Source organism: Moschus berezovskii, chromosome 7 (genome assembly GCF_049115385.1).
Source record: "Moschus berezovskii isolate FMDL1 chromosome 7, NW_MosBer_1.0, whole genome shotgun sequence".
Taxonomy (NCBI): Eukaryota; Metazoa; Chordata; class Mammalia; order Artiodactyla; family Moschidae; genus Moschus; species Moschus berezovskii.
The window spans coordinates 33,477,682-33,496,911 of NC_142466.1; the positions used below are offsets into that span (position 1 = coordinate 33,477,682).

At 36.1% G+C, this 19,230-nt stretch overlaps 1 protein-coding gene and 1 pseudogene across 1 annotated transcript in view; both read right to left on the bottom strand.

Annotated features, from left to right (window-relative positions):
• The window catches only part of CNTLN (centlein), a 341,044-nt gene that overhangs the window by 28,475 nt on the left and 293,339 nt on the right, over positions 1 to 19,230 (bottom strand). Inside the window, exons 20-23 of the mRNA XM_055428174.2 lie at positions 13,467 to 13,564; positions 10,082 to 10,208; positions 5,573 to 5,710; positions 4,818 to 5,003 (exon numbers count right to left, since the gene is read on the bottom strand). Coding sequence (XP_055284149.2) covers positions 4,818 to 5,003; positions 5,573 to 5,710; positions 10,082 to 10,208; positions 13,467 to 13,564 — 549 coding nt within the window. The remainder of the gene's footprint in view (positions 1 to 4,817; positions 5,004 to 5,572; positions 5,711 to 10,081; positions 10,209 to 13,466; positions 13,565 to 19,230) is intronic.
• On the bottom strand, positions 2,030 to 2,148 carry LOC129557669 (5S ribosomal RNA; annotated as a pseudogene).

The following is a 19,230-nucleotide window of genomic DNA, read 5'->3' on the forward strand; positions in this document are numbered from 1 at the left end:
ACATTACAGAAATACAAAGAATCATAAGAGGATACTATGAAAAATTATATGCCAACAAATTGGACAACCTACAAGAAATGGATAAATTCCCAGACTATACAATCTACCAAGACTGAATCACAAAGTAGCAGAAAATTTGAACAGATCAGTAAGTAAAGAGATTGAATTAGCAATCAAACACTTTCCAATAAAGAAAAGCCCATGACCTGATGGCTTCACTGGTAAATTCTACCTAAGACAAAAGAATGTCAATTCTTCTCAAGCTCTTCCAAAGAATGTAAAAGGAAAGAACACTTTCAAACTCATTTTAAGAGGTCAGCATTAACCTGATACCAAAGACAGATACTACAAGAAAAGAAACCTATAGGCCAATACCCCTGATGAATATAGATGTAAAACCTCTGAACAAAATACTAACAAACTGAATTTAACAACACATTAAAAGGACCACACACCATGGTCAAGTGGGATTTATCCCTGGAAAAGAATAAGTCAACTTACACAAATCAATAAATGTAATATACTACATTAAAAGAATGAAGATAAAAATCATACAATCATCTCATTTTTATAAATGCAGAAAAAGTACTAAACAAGATTTAACATTCTTTCATGATAAACTCCCCAGAAACTGGGTATAGAAGGAACATACTGTACATAACAAAAGCCATATAATACAAAACCAAACTAACATCACACTCAACAATGAAAAGCTGAAAGCTTTCCATCCAAGATCAGAAACAAGAGAAAGGTGACCACCCTCACCACTCCTATTCAACACAGAACTGGAAGTCCTAGCTGGAGCAATTAGGCAGTAAAGGGAAATAAAAAGCATCCAAATCAGAAAGAAAGAAGTCACACTGTCTCTTTTTGCTCATTACATGATCTTTTATGTAGAAAATCCTAAGAACTCTATCAAATAAAGCTAATCAACAAATTCAGTAAAGTTGTACGATACAGATAAAAATTAATTTGTTGTGTCTCTATACACTAACAGTAAAACATGTGAAAAAGGAATCAAACAATCCCACTTACAGTAGCACCCAACAATAAAATTTTAGGGATAAATTTAACTAAGGAAGTGAAAGACCTATACACCCAAAACTCTAAGACACTGATGAAAGAAACTAAAGAAGACATAAATAAATGAAACGATATCCTGCGTTTACTGATTGAAAGAGTGGATAGTCTTAAAATGTTCATTCTACCCAAAGACATCGAGAGGTTCAGTAAGACTTCTATCAAAGTTCCAATGCCACTTTTGCAGAAAAATAGAAAAAAATCCCCTAAATTCGGATGAAACTATGAAAGACTGACTAGCCAAAGCAATCTTAGGAAAGCACAAAGCTGGAGGCATCACATTTCCTAACTTTAAATTATATATAACTCATACAACTTGATAACAAAACCCAAAACATCCAATTTAGAAATGGAAATAGAATCTGAACAAATACTTTTCCAAAGAACACATACAACGGCCAGCAAGTTCATGAGAAGGTGCTCAACCTTACCGATCATCAGAGAAATGCAAATCAAAACCACAAGGTATCAGCTCATAGCTGTTGGAATGGCTACTATCAAACAGATAAGAGAGAACAAATGCTGACAACATGTTGAGAAAAGGGACACATTGTGCACTGTGGGTCAGACTGTAAATTGGTACAGACACTGTAAAAAACAGTGTAGAGGTTCCTTGAAAAATTAAAGATAACAACTACTAGCAATCCAACTTCTGAGTACATACTGAAAGGAAATTAAAAACAATCTCAAAGAGATACATGTACTCTCATGGTCACTGCAGCATTATGTGCACTAATCAAGACATGGAAACAACTTGTGTCTATCAATATATTAATGAGTAAGAAAAATGTAGTAAATATGTGTGTGTGTGTGTGTGATTAAACACACACACAATGGAATATGATGACTCAGCATGAAAAGAAGGAAATCCACACATTTCTGACAACATGGATAGCCCCTGAGAGTACTATGCTAAGTGAAATAAATCAGACAGAAAAATACAAATACTGGATGATATCGCCCGGTATTCCCAGGCAGTCTCCCATCCAAGTACTAACCAGGCCCGACCCTGCTTAGCTTCTGAGATCAGACGAGATCGGGCGTGTTCAGGGTGGTATGGCCGCAGACATTGCTTATATATATGGAATTTTAAAAAGGCTAACTCAGAACTAGAGAGTAGAAATGTGGTTGCTAGGGGTTGAGGGGAAGAGTAAATGAGATGTTGGTCAAATGGTACAAACTTCCAATCATAAGAAGAATAAGTTCCAGGGATTTAATGTATAACATAGTGATTATAGTTAACAATACTCAATTGTATACTTGGAATTTGCTATGACTAGATTTTAAATGTCCTTCCCATAACAATAACAATAAAATGGCAATTATGTGAGGTTAAGGATGTGTTAACTAACCTATTGTAGTAAACTTTTCTTAATATATACATGTATCAAGTCATCATATTATATATCTTAATCTTATAAAATGTTAAATGTCATATTTAATAGAGCTGAAAAAAAGAACAGAAAAATCATAATTAAGAGTAGATCAGTACCAAAGTGTTAACAACTGTACACATCAAAAATAAAATTATAATGCTTTAAAAATATTCTTACTAAAGAATCAAGAAATTTATATGCCCTAATCATCTTACTAAATCTTAACAAGCAAGTACATATTGATAATTAAATGATTTAAACTTCTGTATAAATGTTGTTTTTTGGCTAGTATTTATTTATCAGCTAACAAAAGCCACCAAGAAGATAGAATTGACCATATGATTTTCACATACAAGCACATTAACAAGCCTATTATCCGGCCTCAATCAAACTGAGCAAATACTTCTAGAAATTTCCCTTATGTGTTTTATTCAGTTATTAGAAGAATTCAAAGACTCAGCTCTGCCACATACATCCAGCCCAGATGCTCAAAGCACTTGATTTTACTCCAGGGTAAAATTCCATATTCAAGACTAGATCTAGAACAGATGGCTACCCCACCTCTGCTATAATCTGGTTGTGCCCTATGCATAAATGAAAAAAAACTAAAGGGAACACAGATTCCACAGCAGGGCCAGAACAAACATTATTACTATTAATACTACTAATAATATTTATTAAGTACTTTTGTATACCTGATGGAGAAGGAAATGGCAACCCATTCCAGTGTTCTTGCCTGGAGAATCCCAGGACGGGGGAGCATGGTGGGCTGCCGTCTATGGGGTCACACAGAGTTGGTTACGACTGAAGCAACTTAGCAGCAGCAGCAGTGTACCTGATACCCTATTAAGTTCTGCACAGAATGAGTCCCATTGATCATAATGTTCCATGTAGGAACTATGTATGTTCTCTAACTATGCTCAACATTCTTTAACTATGCTCATTAGGAGTGTGCATAGCTCTTGCCTTCACAGAGGTTTCAATCTGAGCAGTGATTACGTGTCCAGTACTATTCTTGAAGCAGATATAAAGTCAATTTCTCAAGAGTTTAGCGAGTTCTATCATGTGCCAGTTGTTTTTGTTGTTCTGTTGCTAAGTCGTGTCTGACTCTTTGTGATCCAGTGAACTGTGGCCCAACAGGCCCTAGTCCTGTTTCCATGGGATTTCCCAGGCAAGAATACTAGAAGGGGTGCCATTTCCTTCTCCAGGGGATCATCCTGACTCAGGGGTCAAATCTGCATTTCCAGCAAAGGAGACAGCATAATGGCAACAGACCTGTTTGCTAGCTACAATACAAGGCAGAACAAAAGGCACTAAATTGGAGTGTAAACAACTCATGCTGCTGCTGCTAAGTCACTTCAGTCGTGTCCGACTCTGTGCGACCCCATAGACGGCAGCCCACCAGGCTCCCCCATCCCTGGGATTCTCCAGGCAAGAACATTGGAGTGGGTTGCCATTTCCTTCTCCAGTGTGTCAAAGTGAAAAGTGAAAGTGAAGTCGCTCAGTCGTGTCCGACCCTTAGCGACCCCACAGACTACAGCCAACCAGGCTCCTCCATCCATGGGATTTTCTAGGCAATAGTACTGGAGTGGCTTGCCATAAGTGGAGCAATCCCCAAGTTCCCAGGCCTCAGTGCCTTGTTATCTCTGAAACCAAACTGTTCCTCCTACATTTTCCCAGAATAGTTAAGAGAGTAATACTGGCTGACCACGTGGGGGCCGAAGTACAGACCAGAGATCTAAACACTCCTTATAAAGACTTTCAAACAAAACCTGGTATTCTCCCTTCCCCCAACACCCTTCGCTTTGGTGGTTCCTTGTACAGCCAATGCCTAAGACTTTCTGGGATTCTTCAGCGGTCAGATAATTTCTAGATGGTACACCCTTTGTAGATACTTAGTCTGTCTTCCTTTTGTCCTGCCAGATCATTTACCATTCCTTTACCCACTCCATGCCTGATAAGTTATGGGACCGGGGTGCAATATCCCTTAACGTCAATGATAATGGACCAAGCTTCTGGTTGTTCTTGCTTGGATGATTTTTAAAAGGAAGTGGAATGGAAATAACTCAATTCTTTGGTCTTAAAAACCCGTCTTGCTTATGTGATTACCACAATTTCACAACTTAATTGACACTGGAAAAAGAATATTAAAAACAAAGTGGACATTTTTAAACTCAAGCTATGGAAATGAATCTTTCATAGAGAAAATTTGAATAGTGTGGTGGGGAGGGTACGGGAAGATGCTTTGTGGTTTGGGAGAGCAGAAAGGAACTTCAAGAACACCCCAGATCATCTGAAATAGGCCACTGCCCACTGTGCCTGAAGTAAAGCAGCAGTTAGTAAAGGGCAAGGAATTCAAACCTTCACAAACATGGTGAACTCTTCTACTTTCTCACTGGCTAGTAGCAATTTCTCCTGTGCACCTTCTAGGGCCTGCTCACTTTGCATTGCTAATCCTTGAAGATGCTTAGATGCTGCTGTTTCAATCTCTGCCATGGCAGACTCAGTCTCATTTATTTTTGACAGGAGGAAAGTAAGCTTGAGATCCTGCAAAAGACCGGTAATCATAGAATAAAAATATATTTCTTAAACAGATTTGGAAGTTCGAGATGTAAGATAAAGAAAGGGTTTCATTACTCTCTTTATATCTTGTATTTATTTTCATTTGAGTAAAACTTTATTTTCAATGACTATCTTGAGCACATATTATCACATTTATCATCAAAATCAATTTATTCTTTTAAAAATTATAAATCATTAAAGACATGGAAGGGATTTTGGACTAAAAGATTTCATATATCAAATGGAAGTATTTAATTAGCTTGTAAGTTTAAGTGGACCTAAAACTTTGTATCTACTTATATAAATACCAGTTATTAACAACAGTTTTCATTTATTATAAATCAAGATAAATAAAATCTGTTTCTCTAATACATCATTACCTTTAATAGTAAAAAAAATTCTTAGTGTTTTATGTAGAGATATAAATGTTCTTTGTAGTGATGTGAAACATTTAAGTAACTCATAGTAGTTTTGGGGAGAAAAAAATGACAATTTAAAAAATAAAAAAGAGATTGTTACAGTCCACCTCTAAGCTAAAATGTCCTAAACCATACCTTTTTTTCTAACTCCTCTTTAGTTTGCTGATACATCTCTTCATACTGAGACTTCTCTTTTACAGCAACGCTTAGTCTTTGCTTTAGTGAATCAATTGATACTTTCTTGTTGGAACACTCCTCAGTTAATGTCTTCACCTACAATAAATGCACAAAGGTAGAGATGTATGGAGAGAGTAACATGGAAACTCACATTACCATACGTAAAACAGACAGCCAACGGGAATCTGCTATATGGCTCAGGAACTCAAACAGGGGCTCTGTGTCAACCTAGAGGGGTGGGGTGGGGAGGGAGATAGGAGGGAGTTTCAAAAGGATGGGATATATGTATACCTATGGCTGATTCATGACAGAAAACAGTAAAATTCTGTAAAGCAATTATCCTTCAATAAAAAAGAAATTAATTAAAAAAAAAAGCAGAGACATTACTTTCCCAACAATGGTCCGTCTAACAAAGCTATGGTTTTTCCAGTGGTCATGTATGGATGTGAGAATTGGACTATAAAGAAAACTGAGCACAGAAGTATTGATGCTTTTGAACTGTGGTGTTGGAGTAGACTCTTAAGAGTCTGTTGGACTGCAAGGAGATCCAACCAGTCCATCCTAAAGGAAATCAGTCCTGAATACTCATTGGAAGGACTGATGCTGAAGCTGAAACTTCAATACTTTGGCCACCTCATGCAAAGAACTGACTCATTGGAAAAGACTCTAATGCCTGGAAAGATTGGAGGCAGGAGAAGAGGACTAAGCCTCTTTCACTTTCATCAAGAGGCTTTTGAGTTCCTCTTCACTTTCTGCCATAAAGGTGGTGTCATCTACATATGTATACCTATGGCTGATTCATGTTAAGGCTGAAGCTGGACAGAAAACAAAATTCTGTAAAGCAATTATCCTTCAATTAAAAAATAAATAAAAAATTTAAAAAAGCACAAAGGTAAATATTATCAGTCAAGGCAGTCTAGTTCTACACTGTATTTGTTTTAACAGAAACCAAATGAATGCATGAATAAGTCATTTCATTTATTTTCTCATAAATGATATCAAATTCAAGTATAAGATTTGTGTAACTCATACAGCACTGTGAATACTAACTAACCATACTGAAGTCAGTACTGAGTGAGACTAACAATACATAAGTCAATAACAACACCCAAAAACTGCACAAAAAAGCAAGAGTATTGCTATGTGGAGACTTCTACCTAATAATACAAGATTATTTGTAACTACGTTTCCTTTAATTACTAACCTGAACTTTCTTTAGCAAGAGGTGGTTGGTTTTGATTCTTTAATAAGCCAGGTAATAGAAAACTTTAATTTGTATTCTCCAATATAACATGTACTTTTTAGGATAAAATTAAATAAGTGATACAACATATTTATTGTGCACTTCAAAGAATAGAAGAAGACTCCAAAGGAAACATCAGTCAGTCAGTTCAGTTGCTCAGTCGTGTCCGACTCTTTGCGACCCCATGAATCACAGCACGCCAGGCCTCCCTGTCCATCACCAACTCCCAGGGTTCACACAAACTCATGTCCATCGAGCTGGTGATGCCATCCAGCCATCTCTCTCTGTCGTCCCCGTCTCCTCCCACCCCCAATCCCTCCCAGCATCAGAGTCTTTTCCAGTGAGTCAACTCTTCGCATGAGGTGGCCAAAGTATTGGAGTTTCAGTTTTAGCATCAGTCCTTCCAATGAACACCCAGGATTGATCTCCTTTAGAATGGACTGGTTGGATCTCCTTGCAGTCCAAGGGACTCTCAAGAGTCTTCTCCAACACCACAGTTCAAAAGCATCAATTCTTCGGCGATCAGCTTTCTTCACAGTCCAACTCTCACATCCATACATGACCACGGGAAAAACCATAGCCTTGACTAGACAGACCTTGTTTGGCAAAGTAATGTCTCTGCTTTTTAATATGCTGTCTAGGTTGGTCATAACTTTCCTTCCAAGGAGTAAGCATCTTTTAATTTCATGGCTGCACTCAGCATCTACAGTGATTTTGGAGCTCCAAAAAATAAAGTCTGACACTGTTTCCACTGTTTCTCCATCTATTTCCCATGAAGTGATGGGACCAGATGCCATGATCTTTGTTTTCTGAATGTTGAGTTTTAAGCCAACTTTTTCACTCTCCTCTTTCACTTTCATCAAGAGGCTTTTTAGTTCCTCTTCACTTTCTGCCATAAGGGTTTTGTCATCTGCATATCTGAGGTTATTGATATTTCTCCCAGCAATCTTGATTCCAGCTTGTGCTTCTTCCAGCCCAGCGTTCCTCATGATGTGCTCTGCATAGAAGTTAAATAAGCAGGGTGACAATATATAGCCTTGACATACTCCTTTTCCTCTTTGGAACCAGTCTGTTATTCCATGTCCAGTTCTAACTGTTGCTTCCTGACCTGCATATAAGTTTCTCAAGAGGCAGGTCAGGTGGTCTGGTATTCCCATCTCTTTCAGAATTTTCCACAGTTTATTGTGATCCACACAGTCAAAAGCTTTGGCATAGTCAATGAAGCAGAAATATATGTTTTTCTGAAACTCTTGCTTTCTCCATGATCCAGCAGATGTTGGCAATTTGATCTCTGGTTCCTCTGCCTTTTCTAAAACCTGCTTGAACATCTGGAAGTTCATGGTTCACATATTGCTGAAGCCATATGAAACAGGAAACATTTCAATAGCTAATAAACATATGAAAAGATTCTCAACATGACTCATTATTAGAGAAATGTAAATCAAAACTACAATGAGATATCACCTCACACTGGTCAGAATGGCCATCATCAAAAACTTCAGAAACAGTAATTGCTGGAGAGCGTGTGGAGAAAAGGGAACCCTCTTTCACCTTCGTTGGGAATATAAATCGATTACAGTCACTATGGAGATTCCTTAAAAGACTAGGAATAAACTACCATGACCCAGCCATACCACTTCTAGGCACACACAATGAGGAAACCAAAACTGCAAAAGATCCATATACCCCAATGTTTATTGCAGCACTATTTACAATAGCTAGGATATGGAAGCAACCTAGATGTCCATTGACAGATGAACGGATAAAGAAGCTGTGGTAATGTATACAATGAAATACTACTCAGCCATAAAAAGAAATGAATTTGAGTCAGTTATAATAAGGTGGATGAACCTAAAGCCTATTATACAGAGTGAAGTTAAGTGAGAAACAGAAAAACAAACAGTATATTAATATATGTATATGAAATCCAGAAAGATGGTACTGATGAAGCTATTTGCAGGGCAGCAGTGCAGATGCAGACATGGAGAACAGATTTATGGACACAGGCCAGGAGGAGGGAGGAGAGAGTGGGATGAATGCAGAGAGTTGCATGGAAGCATATACACTACCATGTGTAAAACAGATAGCCAGTGGAAGCTTGCTGTATGACTCAGGGGACTCAAACTGGGGCTCTGTAACAACCTAAGGGTCGGAAAGGGTGGGAGCTGGGAAGGAGGTTCAAGAGGGAGTGGACATGTGCACACCTATGGCTAATGCATGTTGAGGCATGGCAGAAACCAAACCAATATTGTCAAGCAATTATCCTTTAATTAAAAATAAATACATTTTTTTAAAAAATGCTAAAAAGTAGCAGAAGAAAAATTTTTTCCAGTTTAATACTATTGAAGATAAATGAATTCTTATATAAACATTGTATACTTCAAATGATTATTGAAGTTAAAATGAACAAAATTTAAAAGAAAGGACTGAAAAAAAACCTATATGAAGTAATTATAATTTGTGTGGGTATGTGGAGGAGAAAGAGAAAGAAAATCTGTACGCATGTTCTTGTTCATGTAAAAATTTCTCTCTTCCATTTGAGCATTACTTACATGTTTTATCTCCAACAAGGAAAATAAGGGAGATGTTCTCTCTGGAGTGGATGACATTTCGTGAATGCCAAAGCACAAGCTGCTTTATGATTTGTGTAAATAGCAGCTTTTAAAAATTTTTAAACAAAAAATATCTCTTAGTCAGCAAACTGCTGATTTTACTTGGGGGTCAGATAGTGTACAACTATTTTAAATATGACTCTTTTCTTAAGAACACTGAATTAAACGTGTACAAGGAACAAGTTGAAACAATTTACTTTAAAACAATTGTGGTAATTATACTTTTTGAAGAACTGATAGTTATTAGCATATTTTTTCATTTAAAACACATGCTTAATTCTATAATTATAAATAGTAGTTTTAAAGAAAATGCTGAATATAATAGAATTTTGAATCTCAAAAATATTAAAGATTTTTTAAAATTAAACTGAACTTCTCACAGTATATTTACAATATAAAAAGAATGAATGGCTATATTATGTGTGAGATTTTATCTTGAATTTTAAAACAAAAAATGTACTTTCAGAGCAAATGATGTAATTATGTAACAATACAGGTATATTTTATGAATATTTACTACACATTTTGTTAAGATTGAATATTGAAGTTAAGAAAGTAAGTACAATGGGAAGTGATCTTTTTTTTAGTGTCAGTGAACATAAAAATTGATACCTTTTTTTCAAGATTTTCTAGTATTTCATTAATACTCTCATTACTCTCCAAGTTTACTTTCTGTCGAAATTTCAAGTCCTCTATCAAATGTCTTTTCATGGTTATATCTCTCTCCATTCGAGACATCCTTGAAAGGGAAGAAAAGACATTTTTATCAAGAGTGATAGAAAATACTTCAATAGTGATAATATCTTACATATTATCCAATGTCAGACCTACTGTAAATTTTTAAATGCTATCTGATTAATTGCAAATTAATAAAATAATTGCTTGTGATAAAATATTGCTGTTAGTATTTTGAGTAAAATATTAAAATCTATAATCCAGCTGTGACTTAGTAAATGCAGTATTTTATATAAACATATGCATTAAAAAAAACTGAGAAAGCTTAATAAAATTTTTTGAAAACTTAACATTATTATATTTATATTCCACTCATTCTTCCAAGAAAAATACAAGTAACATTTAGAGAGTATCAAAATCATAACACTGATTGTTTCTGATAAGAAACAATTCTATACTTTAATAAAGAAGTATAAAATTTGATAATATATAAGGGCACTGAAGTGATATATAATATCATATAAAGACATATCAGTGATTGAACTGACATATCAGTTTAGCTTAAGGTGATAATGCTAAGCATAAAATGATAAATGGAATAACCACTATTACTATTAAATAAGAACAACAATAACTAACATTTAATGAATGTTTACTATGTACCAGTCACTGTTAAAAGTGCTTTACATGTATTTCAATTCTAAGAAAGAAAATGAAAGTGAAGTCACTCAGACCCTGTGGACTGTAGCCCACCAGGCTCCTCTGTCCATGGGATTCTCCAGGCAACTTAATGAGTTAATTCTATTAACTTGAGATCCAGAGCTGGCAGGTAAAGAAGACAGGATTCAAAGAATGTTATCTAAAGTCTTCATTGGTAAACAGTAAGTAAGACTAACTCAATCTATCAATAAGCTTCAAGATATTCTGCTTAAAAAATATTAACCAATTTTCTTATCTAACAGTTTTATCTACTAAAGTGAAAGTGAATTTGCTCAGTAGTGTCCGACTCTTTGGGACCCCAGGGACTGTAGCCCAACCAGGCTCCTCTGTCCATGGGGATTTTTCAAGCAAGAATACTGGAATGGGTTGCCATTTCCTTTTCCAAGGGATCTTCCCAACCCAAGGAATGAACCCGGGTCTGCACTGCACCGGGTCCCACACTGCAGGTAGATGCTTTACCATTTGAGCCACCAGGGAAATTCCCTATCTACTAAGATTACTTTTAAGTAACTGATCTCTAATTATGAATGACTATGGAGAAGGAAATGGCAACCCACTCCAGTGTTCTTGCTTGGAGAATCCCAGGGATGGGGGAGCCTGGTGGGCTTCCGTCTATGGGGTCGCACAGAGTCGGACACGACTGAAGTGACTTAGCAGCAGCAGCAGCAGACTTCTTTCTTCCAGATGTTCAAGCTGGTTTTAGAAAAGGCAGAGGAACCAGAGATCAAATTGCCAACATCCGCTGGATCATGGAAAAAGCAAAAGAGTTCCAGAAAAACATCTATTTCTGCTTTATTGACTACGCCAAAGCCTTTGTGTGGATCACAATAAATTGTGGAAAATTCTGAAAGAGATGGGAATACCAGACCACCTGACCTGCCTCTTGAGAAACCTATATGCAGGTCAGGAAGCAACAGTTCGAACTGGACATGGAATAACAGACTGGTTCCAAAGAGGAAAAGGAGTATGTCAAGGCTATATATTGTCACCCTGCTTATTTAACTTCTATGCAGAGCACATCATGAGGAACGCTGGGCTGGAAGAAGCACAAGCTGGAATCAAGATTGCTGGGAGAAATATCAGTAACCTCAGATATGCAGATGACACCACCCTTATGGCGGAAAGTGAAGAGGAACTAAAAAGCCTCTTGATGAAAGTGAAAGGACAGTGAAAAAGTTGGCTTAAAACTCAACATTCAGAAAACTAAGATCATGGCATCTGGTCCCATAACTTCATGGGAAATAGATGGAGAAACAGTGGAAACAGTGTCAGACTTTATTTTGGTGGGCTCCAAAATCACTGTGGATGCTGTTTTCAGCCATGAAATTAAAAGATGCTTACTCCTTGGAAGGAAAGTTATGACCAACCTAGATAGCATATTAAAAAGCAGAGATATTACTTTGCCAACCAAGGTCTGTCTAGTCAAGGCTATGGTTTTTCCCGTGGTCATGTATGGATGTGAGAGTTGGATTGTGAAGAAAGCTGATCGCCGAAGAATTGATGCTTTTGAACTGTGGTGTTGGAGAAGACTCTTGAGAGTCCCTTGGACTGCAAGGAGATCCAACCAGTCCATTCTAAATGAGATCAGTCCTGGGTGTTCATTGGAAGGACTGATTTTGAAGCTGAAGCTCCAATACTATGGCCACCTCATGTGAAGAGTTGACTCATTGGAAAAGACTCTGATGCTGGGAGGGATTGGGGGGAGGAGAAGGGGACAACAGAGAATGAGATGGCTGGATGGCATCACCGACTCTGTGGACATGAGTTTGAGTGAACTCCGGGAGTTGGTGATGGACAGGGAGGCCTGGTGTGCTGTGATTCATGGGGTTGCAGAGTCGGACACGACTGAGCGACTGAAGTGAACTGAGACTTCTTTCTAAACATATCACTTCTAAGCTCTGCCGTTGCTGCTGCTGCAAAGTCCCTTCAGTCGTGTCCGACTCTGTGTGATACCACAGACGGCATCCCACTAGGCTCCCCCGTCCCTGGGATTCTCCAGGCAAGAACATTGGAGTGAGTTACCAGTTCCTTCTCCAATGCATGAAAGTGAAAAGTGAAAGCGAAGTCGCTCAGAAAGGAAACAATTTTGATTCTGTGAGATAGAACACTTTAAACTCCTTTTTTAGTATAAATACACAAAGTACAATATTTCATAATTCTTCCATTATTTTAAATACAAAACTTCCCTTTTTTCCATCTTTGCTTTACAAGCTTAAGTAATAACTCCAATATAAATCAATATATATACATATATATAGTACATATTTTTATATAAATATTTTTAGTCAAATTCCTACATTTTAAAGTTTTCTGTTCTTAATGTTTAGGCCATTAACTGATATTTATTCAAAATTAAAACGTTTAAGAAGGAAAATCTAATTTTAAACATTTTTACTCTAATTAATAAAAGCAGTAACTATCTTGCCATCAACTATGCTATATATAATAGTCTTTAAACTTTCATCTTATTTAGGTTCAAACATAAACTAAGAAAGGAAAACAATTTTAACATGTTGGTATTGTTTGTTGCGGTGAAGTGTTAATAGAGTTAATTGCCACTAGGTGGCACCAAATGCAATGGATAAAAATATAAAGCACCTACTTTTCATGCATTTCCTTTATGTGTTCTTCTTTTGCTAGCAGTTCAAATTTCAGAGACTTCAAGTTTGAAGATTGTTTAGTGAGTTCATTAGTTGCATTCTAGATTAAAAATACATATAAATTTAAATATACCTTGCAATCTTGTTCGAAGGCAGCATAAATATAAATGTCATTCTCATGAAGAGTAATAAAAATGCAAAAATTATGGTTATAATTAAAATGAACATTTAAACACTTGAAAATGTTTCATTTTGTATGTTCTAACAGAAATATCAGGGCACACTAAAATTTTTATATAACATGTCAAAATCATAGAAGAACACACTCATATAATAATTGCAAAGATATTGCAAAAATATATTTATAGGAAATACAGATTTTACAAAATTTAAATGTGTATTAATAAGTATTTTTACGGTTTAATAAGATCACTTAAAACTAATTTTGGATTTACTAATAATCAGACTAAATACAGTCACAAATACTTTGCTGCACCTCCCACCAAGAGGATGGAATAGAGTCCATCTCCCAACCCTCTTAATCTGAACTGGCCTGTGATTTGCTTTGACAGAAAATATCTGGCATAAATGACATTGTGCAAATATCAGATCCAGGCTTTAAATTGTAGCTTGCACCTTTGCCCTCTTGTAATGCTGCTCTGGGATCACCTACCAACAAATACAGAGGAAAGGCCATTTGGAAGAATACTGAAGTACCCCAGATGAAGCCAACAGACCAATCGTCAGCCTGTGAATGAGGCTCTCTTGGAACTTCCAGCCCAGGTAAATCCTTGGTTTAGAAGAATGCAGGTGTGTGAGGGGACCCAGCAAACAGCCCAAAAGAACTACCTAGTGAACCCACTGGATTATAAATTGCTATTGTTTTAAATTGCTACATTTTGGATAATTTGTTAGACAGTAATAAATAACTGATAGAGAATCTCATGAATACTGAATACTTTCTTCCTTGAACCTATATTGTTGCTGTTTAGTTGCTAAGTCCTGTCCAACACTCTTTGTGACTCCATGGACTGTAGCCCACCCAGGCTCCTCTGTCCATGGGATTTCCCAGGCAAGAATACTGGGGTGCATCACCATTCTCTTCTCCAGGGGATCTTCCTGACCCAGGGATCAAACCCGTGTCTCCTGCACTGGCAGGTGGATTCTTTACTACTGAGCAACCCAGGAAGTATTTATATATAATTATTAGTTTTTCAAAGCAAAACAGAATTGTGGAATTTGTTGTTTGCACAGCTTTGGGGCCAGAGGTAGTAACTAGACTGGCAGGGATCCCTAGCTTTCAATTTTGACTCAAGTTCCAGGAAAACATGTACCCTAAGATATGGTTTAGTGGTTTTGATATTTTGGATTTTTACCTATAAGATAGTGTTGAGAGAAATGTATTCATGTGTTAAATTTAAAAAGTATTAAACTAATATAAATATAATAAAAATAATAATTTAATAATCTTAAATTCTTTCTGGAATGACTGTTCATTCATTTAGAAATAATAATTCAAGATTACATTAACCAATGCAAGTAAAAGTGAATGTCGCTCAGTTGTGTCTGGCTCTTTGTGACCCCATGGACTATAGAGTCCATGGAATTCTCCAGACCAGAATACTAGAGTGTGTAGACCATTCCCTTCTTCAACGAATCTTCCCAACCCAGGGATTGAACCCAGGTCTCCCACATTTCAGGCAGATTATCTTTACCAGCTGAGCCACCAGGGAAGCCCTCACATTAAGCAATAGTGATATTTTAATATAATGATATTATATTATAAATATTATCACTACATTAATTGGTATATTACTATGTCTAATTTATTACTACTGTATCATTATATAGTGATGCCTTTAAAATATATCATGATATAAATGGCTACTCAGCCTTGCTCTGAATGGTCCCAGGCTGCGTTTTTCTAATTTTGTATTTTTACCTTAACATTTTTATATTTTCTTTATCTGTCAATCTGTTGATCATAATTTCTTACTACTCTCAATATTTCTGCCTAAAAATAATCATCCTGTCCCTTAGAATGCATACTTCTAATTTGCTGCCTTTGAGGTGTTTTCTGCTGAGAAGGTAAACAAATAAACTCATTACAGCTGCATTTAAAATAAAAAACAATAGGCAGTAAATGAAGAGTGAAAATATCTTCAACAGAATAAACTAAGTAGATTTTAAGATAACTTATTCTTTTATGTTTTTAAATTTATGCTTGTCATTTTAGGTGGCTGAAAAATGCAGTAATTCTGACTTCTGGATAATTGAGGGATTACAGAATTATAATAAATAAAACAATGCCAGCTTGACAGATACTTTTATCAGACTCTCTAAATCTCACTGCTATTTTAATCCTCAGAAATCCTTTTGAAGTGGGTACAAAGTTGTCCCTGTTCTAGACCTCTGGAAAAGCTTAGTAATTTCCTCAGTCAGGTCCCAGAAGTTACTGGATGAAAAATGATCAAAACCTAGGTCCCCTGACCCTTTTCCATTTCTTACAACGTAATATTTATCTGCAGCTACAAAATATGGAGTAAAAGACATATTTCAAAGATATCATAATGGTAATAATCTGTCTTGGTTAGAGTTTTTAAGTTTATTAAATTCTTTTTAAAATTTCTGAATAAAAGCATGGACTCTGGAGCCCTATTGATTGATTTCTAATCTCAGCTCTGCCTCTTTAGTAGCTTTGTAACCTTGAACAATTAACTTAGTTTTCTTAACTATCAAATAGATATAGAATTTCTCTCATAGACTTGAAACAAGTAATGAGTTAACATTTTTAAAAGACTTAGAACTAGACTGACAACAGATTATATATAAAGTAAAAGTAGTTTAAAAATTATTATTCTTCATTATTAACTTACTGGGAAGCTGGAAGAGAACACGGCTAAGTCACTTCAGTCGTGTCCGACTCTGTGTGACCCCATAGACGGAAGCCCACCAGGCTCCCCCGTCCCTGGGATTCTCCAGGCAAGAACACTGGAGTGGGTTGCCATTTCCTTCAGTATATGTCAAAAAGCATGCTTTCAACAATTAAACGGTCAAAAAAATCACAAATATAAATAAGTGTACTATTCAATCCAGATTGCATAAAAAGTAACAAATTAAATAGAAATAACCAATGTATATATCATTCACTGGAAGGCAGTTTTATGTCACTATGAATCTTATTATCTATCTATCTAAAGTTGAGTTCCTTGAGAAAATGTGTCTAATGTGCATAAAAATGAAGCTACAGAAAATGCACATGAGGCCTCTAATTTCTAAATGAACCATGTAAATCTCAGAGGTATACCTAAGAATTTACATAGAAAAGTTTAAATTCATTGGATAAAACAAAACAGATGGATGTAGATCTTTAAGAGCGTCAAATCTAACCAGGTTTGTTTTTTTTTTAAATAGGCATAAAAAACATTAAGTAGAAAATACTCTATTTCTTGGAAAATCATGTTAGCAATTTGATACCGGTTATGGGTTGAATTGTGTCCTGGCAAAATTCATATGCTAAAGTCCTAACCTTCCCCTACAGAGCACCTCAAAATGTACTTGGTCCGTCTAGTCAAGGCTATGGTTTTTCCAGTGGTTATGTATGGATGTGAAAGTTGGACTGTGAAGAAAGTTGAGTGCTGAAGAATTGATGCTTTTGAACCGTGGTGTTGGAGAAGACTCTTGAGAGTCCCTTGGACAGCAAGGAGATCCAACCAGTCCATCCTAAAGGAGATCAGTCCTAGATGCTCACTGGAAGGACTGATTTTGAAGCTGATGCACCAACACTTTGACCACCTCATGCGAAGAGTTGACTCACTGGAAAAGACTCTGATGCTGGGAGGGATTGGGGGCAGGAGGAGAAGGGGACGACAGAGAATGAGATGGCTGGATGGCATCACCGACTTGATGGACATGAGTTTTAGTGAACTCCAGGAACTGGTGATGGACAGGGAGACCTGGCGTGCTGCAGTTCATGGGGTCGCAAGGAGTGGGACACGACTGAATGACTGAACTGAACTGAATTAGGTAAAATGAGGTCACATGGGAGGGTGTTTATCTAATATGACTGGTTTCCTTATAAGAGAAGATTCAAACAGACCACACAGCCTGAGAGATGGCGATGTGAGGGCACAGCAAGAAAGTGGCCATTCACAAGCCAAGGAAAGAGGCCTTAGAGGAAATCAAACCTTCCCCTACTTTAAGCTTAGATTTCTAGACTCTAGAACTATGGGGAAAAAACTTCTATTATTCAAGCCAACCACTCAATGGTATTTTGTTATGGTAATCCTAGCAAACCAACACAATAGCAAAACATAAATTGTAGTATCTAGACGACTAGGTACTTAAAAGTACCTAGTCTTCCAGAATATTTCCATATTAAAACATGAAATAAGACAAAAATAAAATTTATCCTTTTTGTCCCTATGTAGCCTGGCCAGAGTTTCAGGACTCCAAGTTAGATATGGACAATGTCATTTCAAACTTACATCAAGCATGATCTAAATTGCTTTAGGCATTCTTATTAGTCTCACCTTTAAGACACATTCTTTCAAAGTGAGGATGATTTATACATGGGTAAAAATTTACACCATGGGGCATCATGCTCCAAGAAGCTTACAGATATCCATACAGGCCTATTACCAAAATTTGTTACAAAGTATTAAAAGTAAGCAAAATCAAATAAGTACAATAAAAATCAACTTAAAATTACTGACAATTTAAAAAATTTAGATGTCAGATTAGACATTACTGGATTTAACATCCTATTTTATCTTAGTGAAAACAAAACTATTAGGCACACAAGACAAATATAAGAAGAATCATAGAACTGTGAATAAAAGTCTCTGTGGTAGATAAGATCAAAAAAGACCTCAATGGATTTTATCCTCCATATAAAATCTAAACACTGCAATGTTCAATTTATACATTTTACTCCATTTTATTCAGTCAGAAATACATTTTAAGAGAAGATATACAGTCCCAAACTTGCACAACTACTTTTTCTCATTTCTACTATGTAAAGTAGTTAAAACTTATAAAATGTAGTTGTTAAGTCTAGTTCTGTACAAAGATCTCTCTGAAAAATGATTTTTAATAAGCATCTAAATTAATATCAATTGTTTTATCTGATTATTAATAATGCAAAATATTTTCAAGCAATAGTACATGAACTTATTTTAAACTTTATCTTAGTTTATCCTACTAGTAATCCTTCATTTAAAGATATTATTATTAGAGAGAACACATATAATATTTTGTACTGAAAGCAACAGAGTCTATCAGACAATTCTATACCCTAATACTCTCATAACAGTCATGATTATTACTGTTATAGCCTGTGCATTTTCAACCAGAATTTTCTTTCTAGTAACTCTCATTATAGCTATGGTCCCACATACATTTAGCTTCCAGTGAGCAATCCCATTGAAGAAAATAATTAATAGGTGAGGAATAAATGAGCATGTTTTAAGAAGCATGAAAGTAAACTTTCCAATTAAAACTCACAAATCCTATTGCTTACAAGATATTTCTCTTTAGCGTAAGGCCAATTTTACTTTTAAGTTGCTGACAGTTTCACCTGGACTTAAGACATGCTGCTGCTGCTGCTGCTAAGTCACTTCAGTCGTGTCCGACTCTGTGTGACCCCATAATTCTTTATAAACAAAAGGAACACTGCTTTTTATTCTCACTCTCGGGTTTAACTAGTTGAAATCTATTAAACCAACTCACCTTTGCTCTGTGCCTCCTCTCTCTTCCTCTAATTCC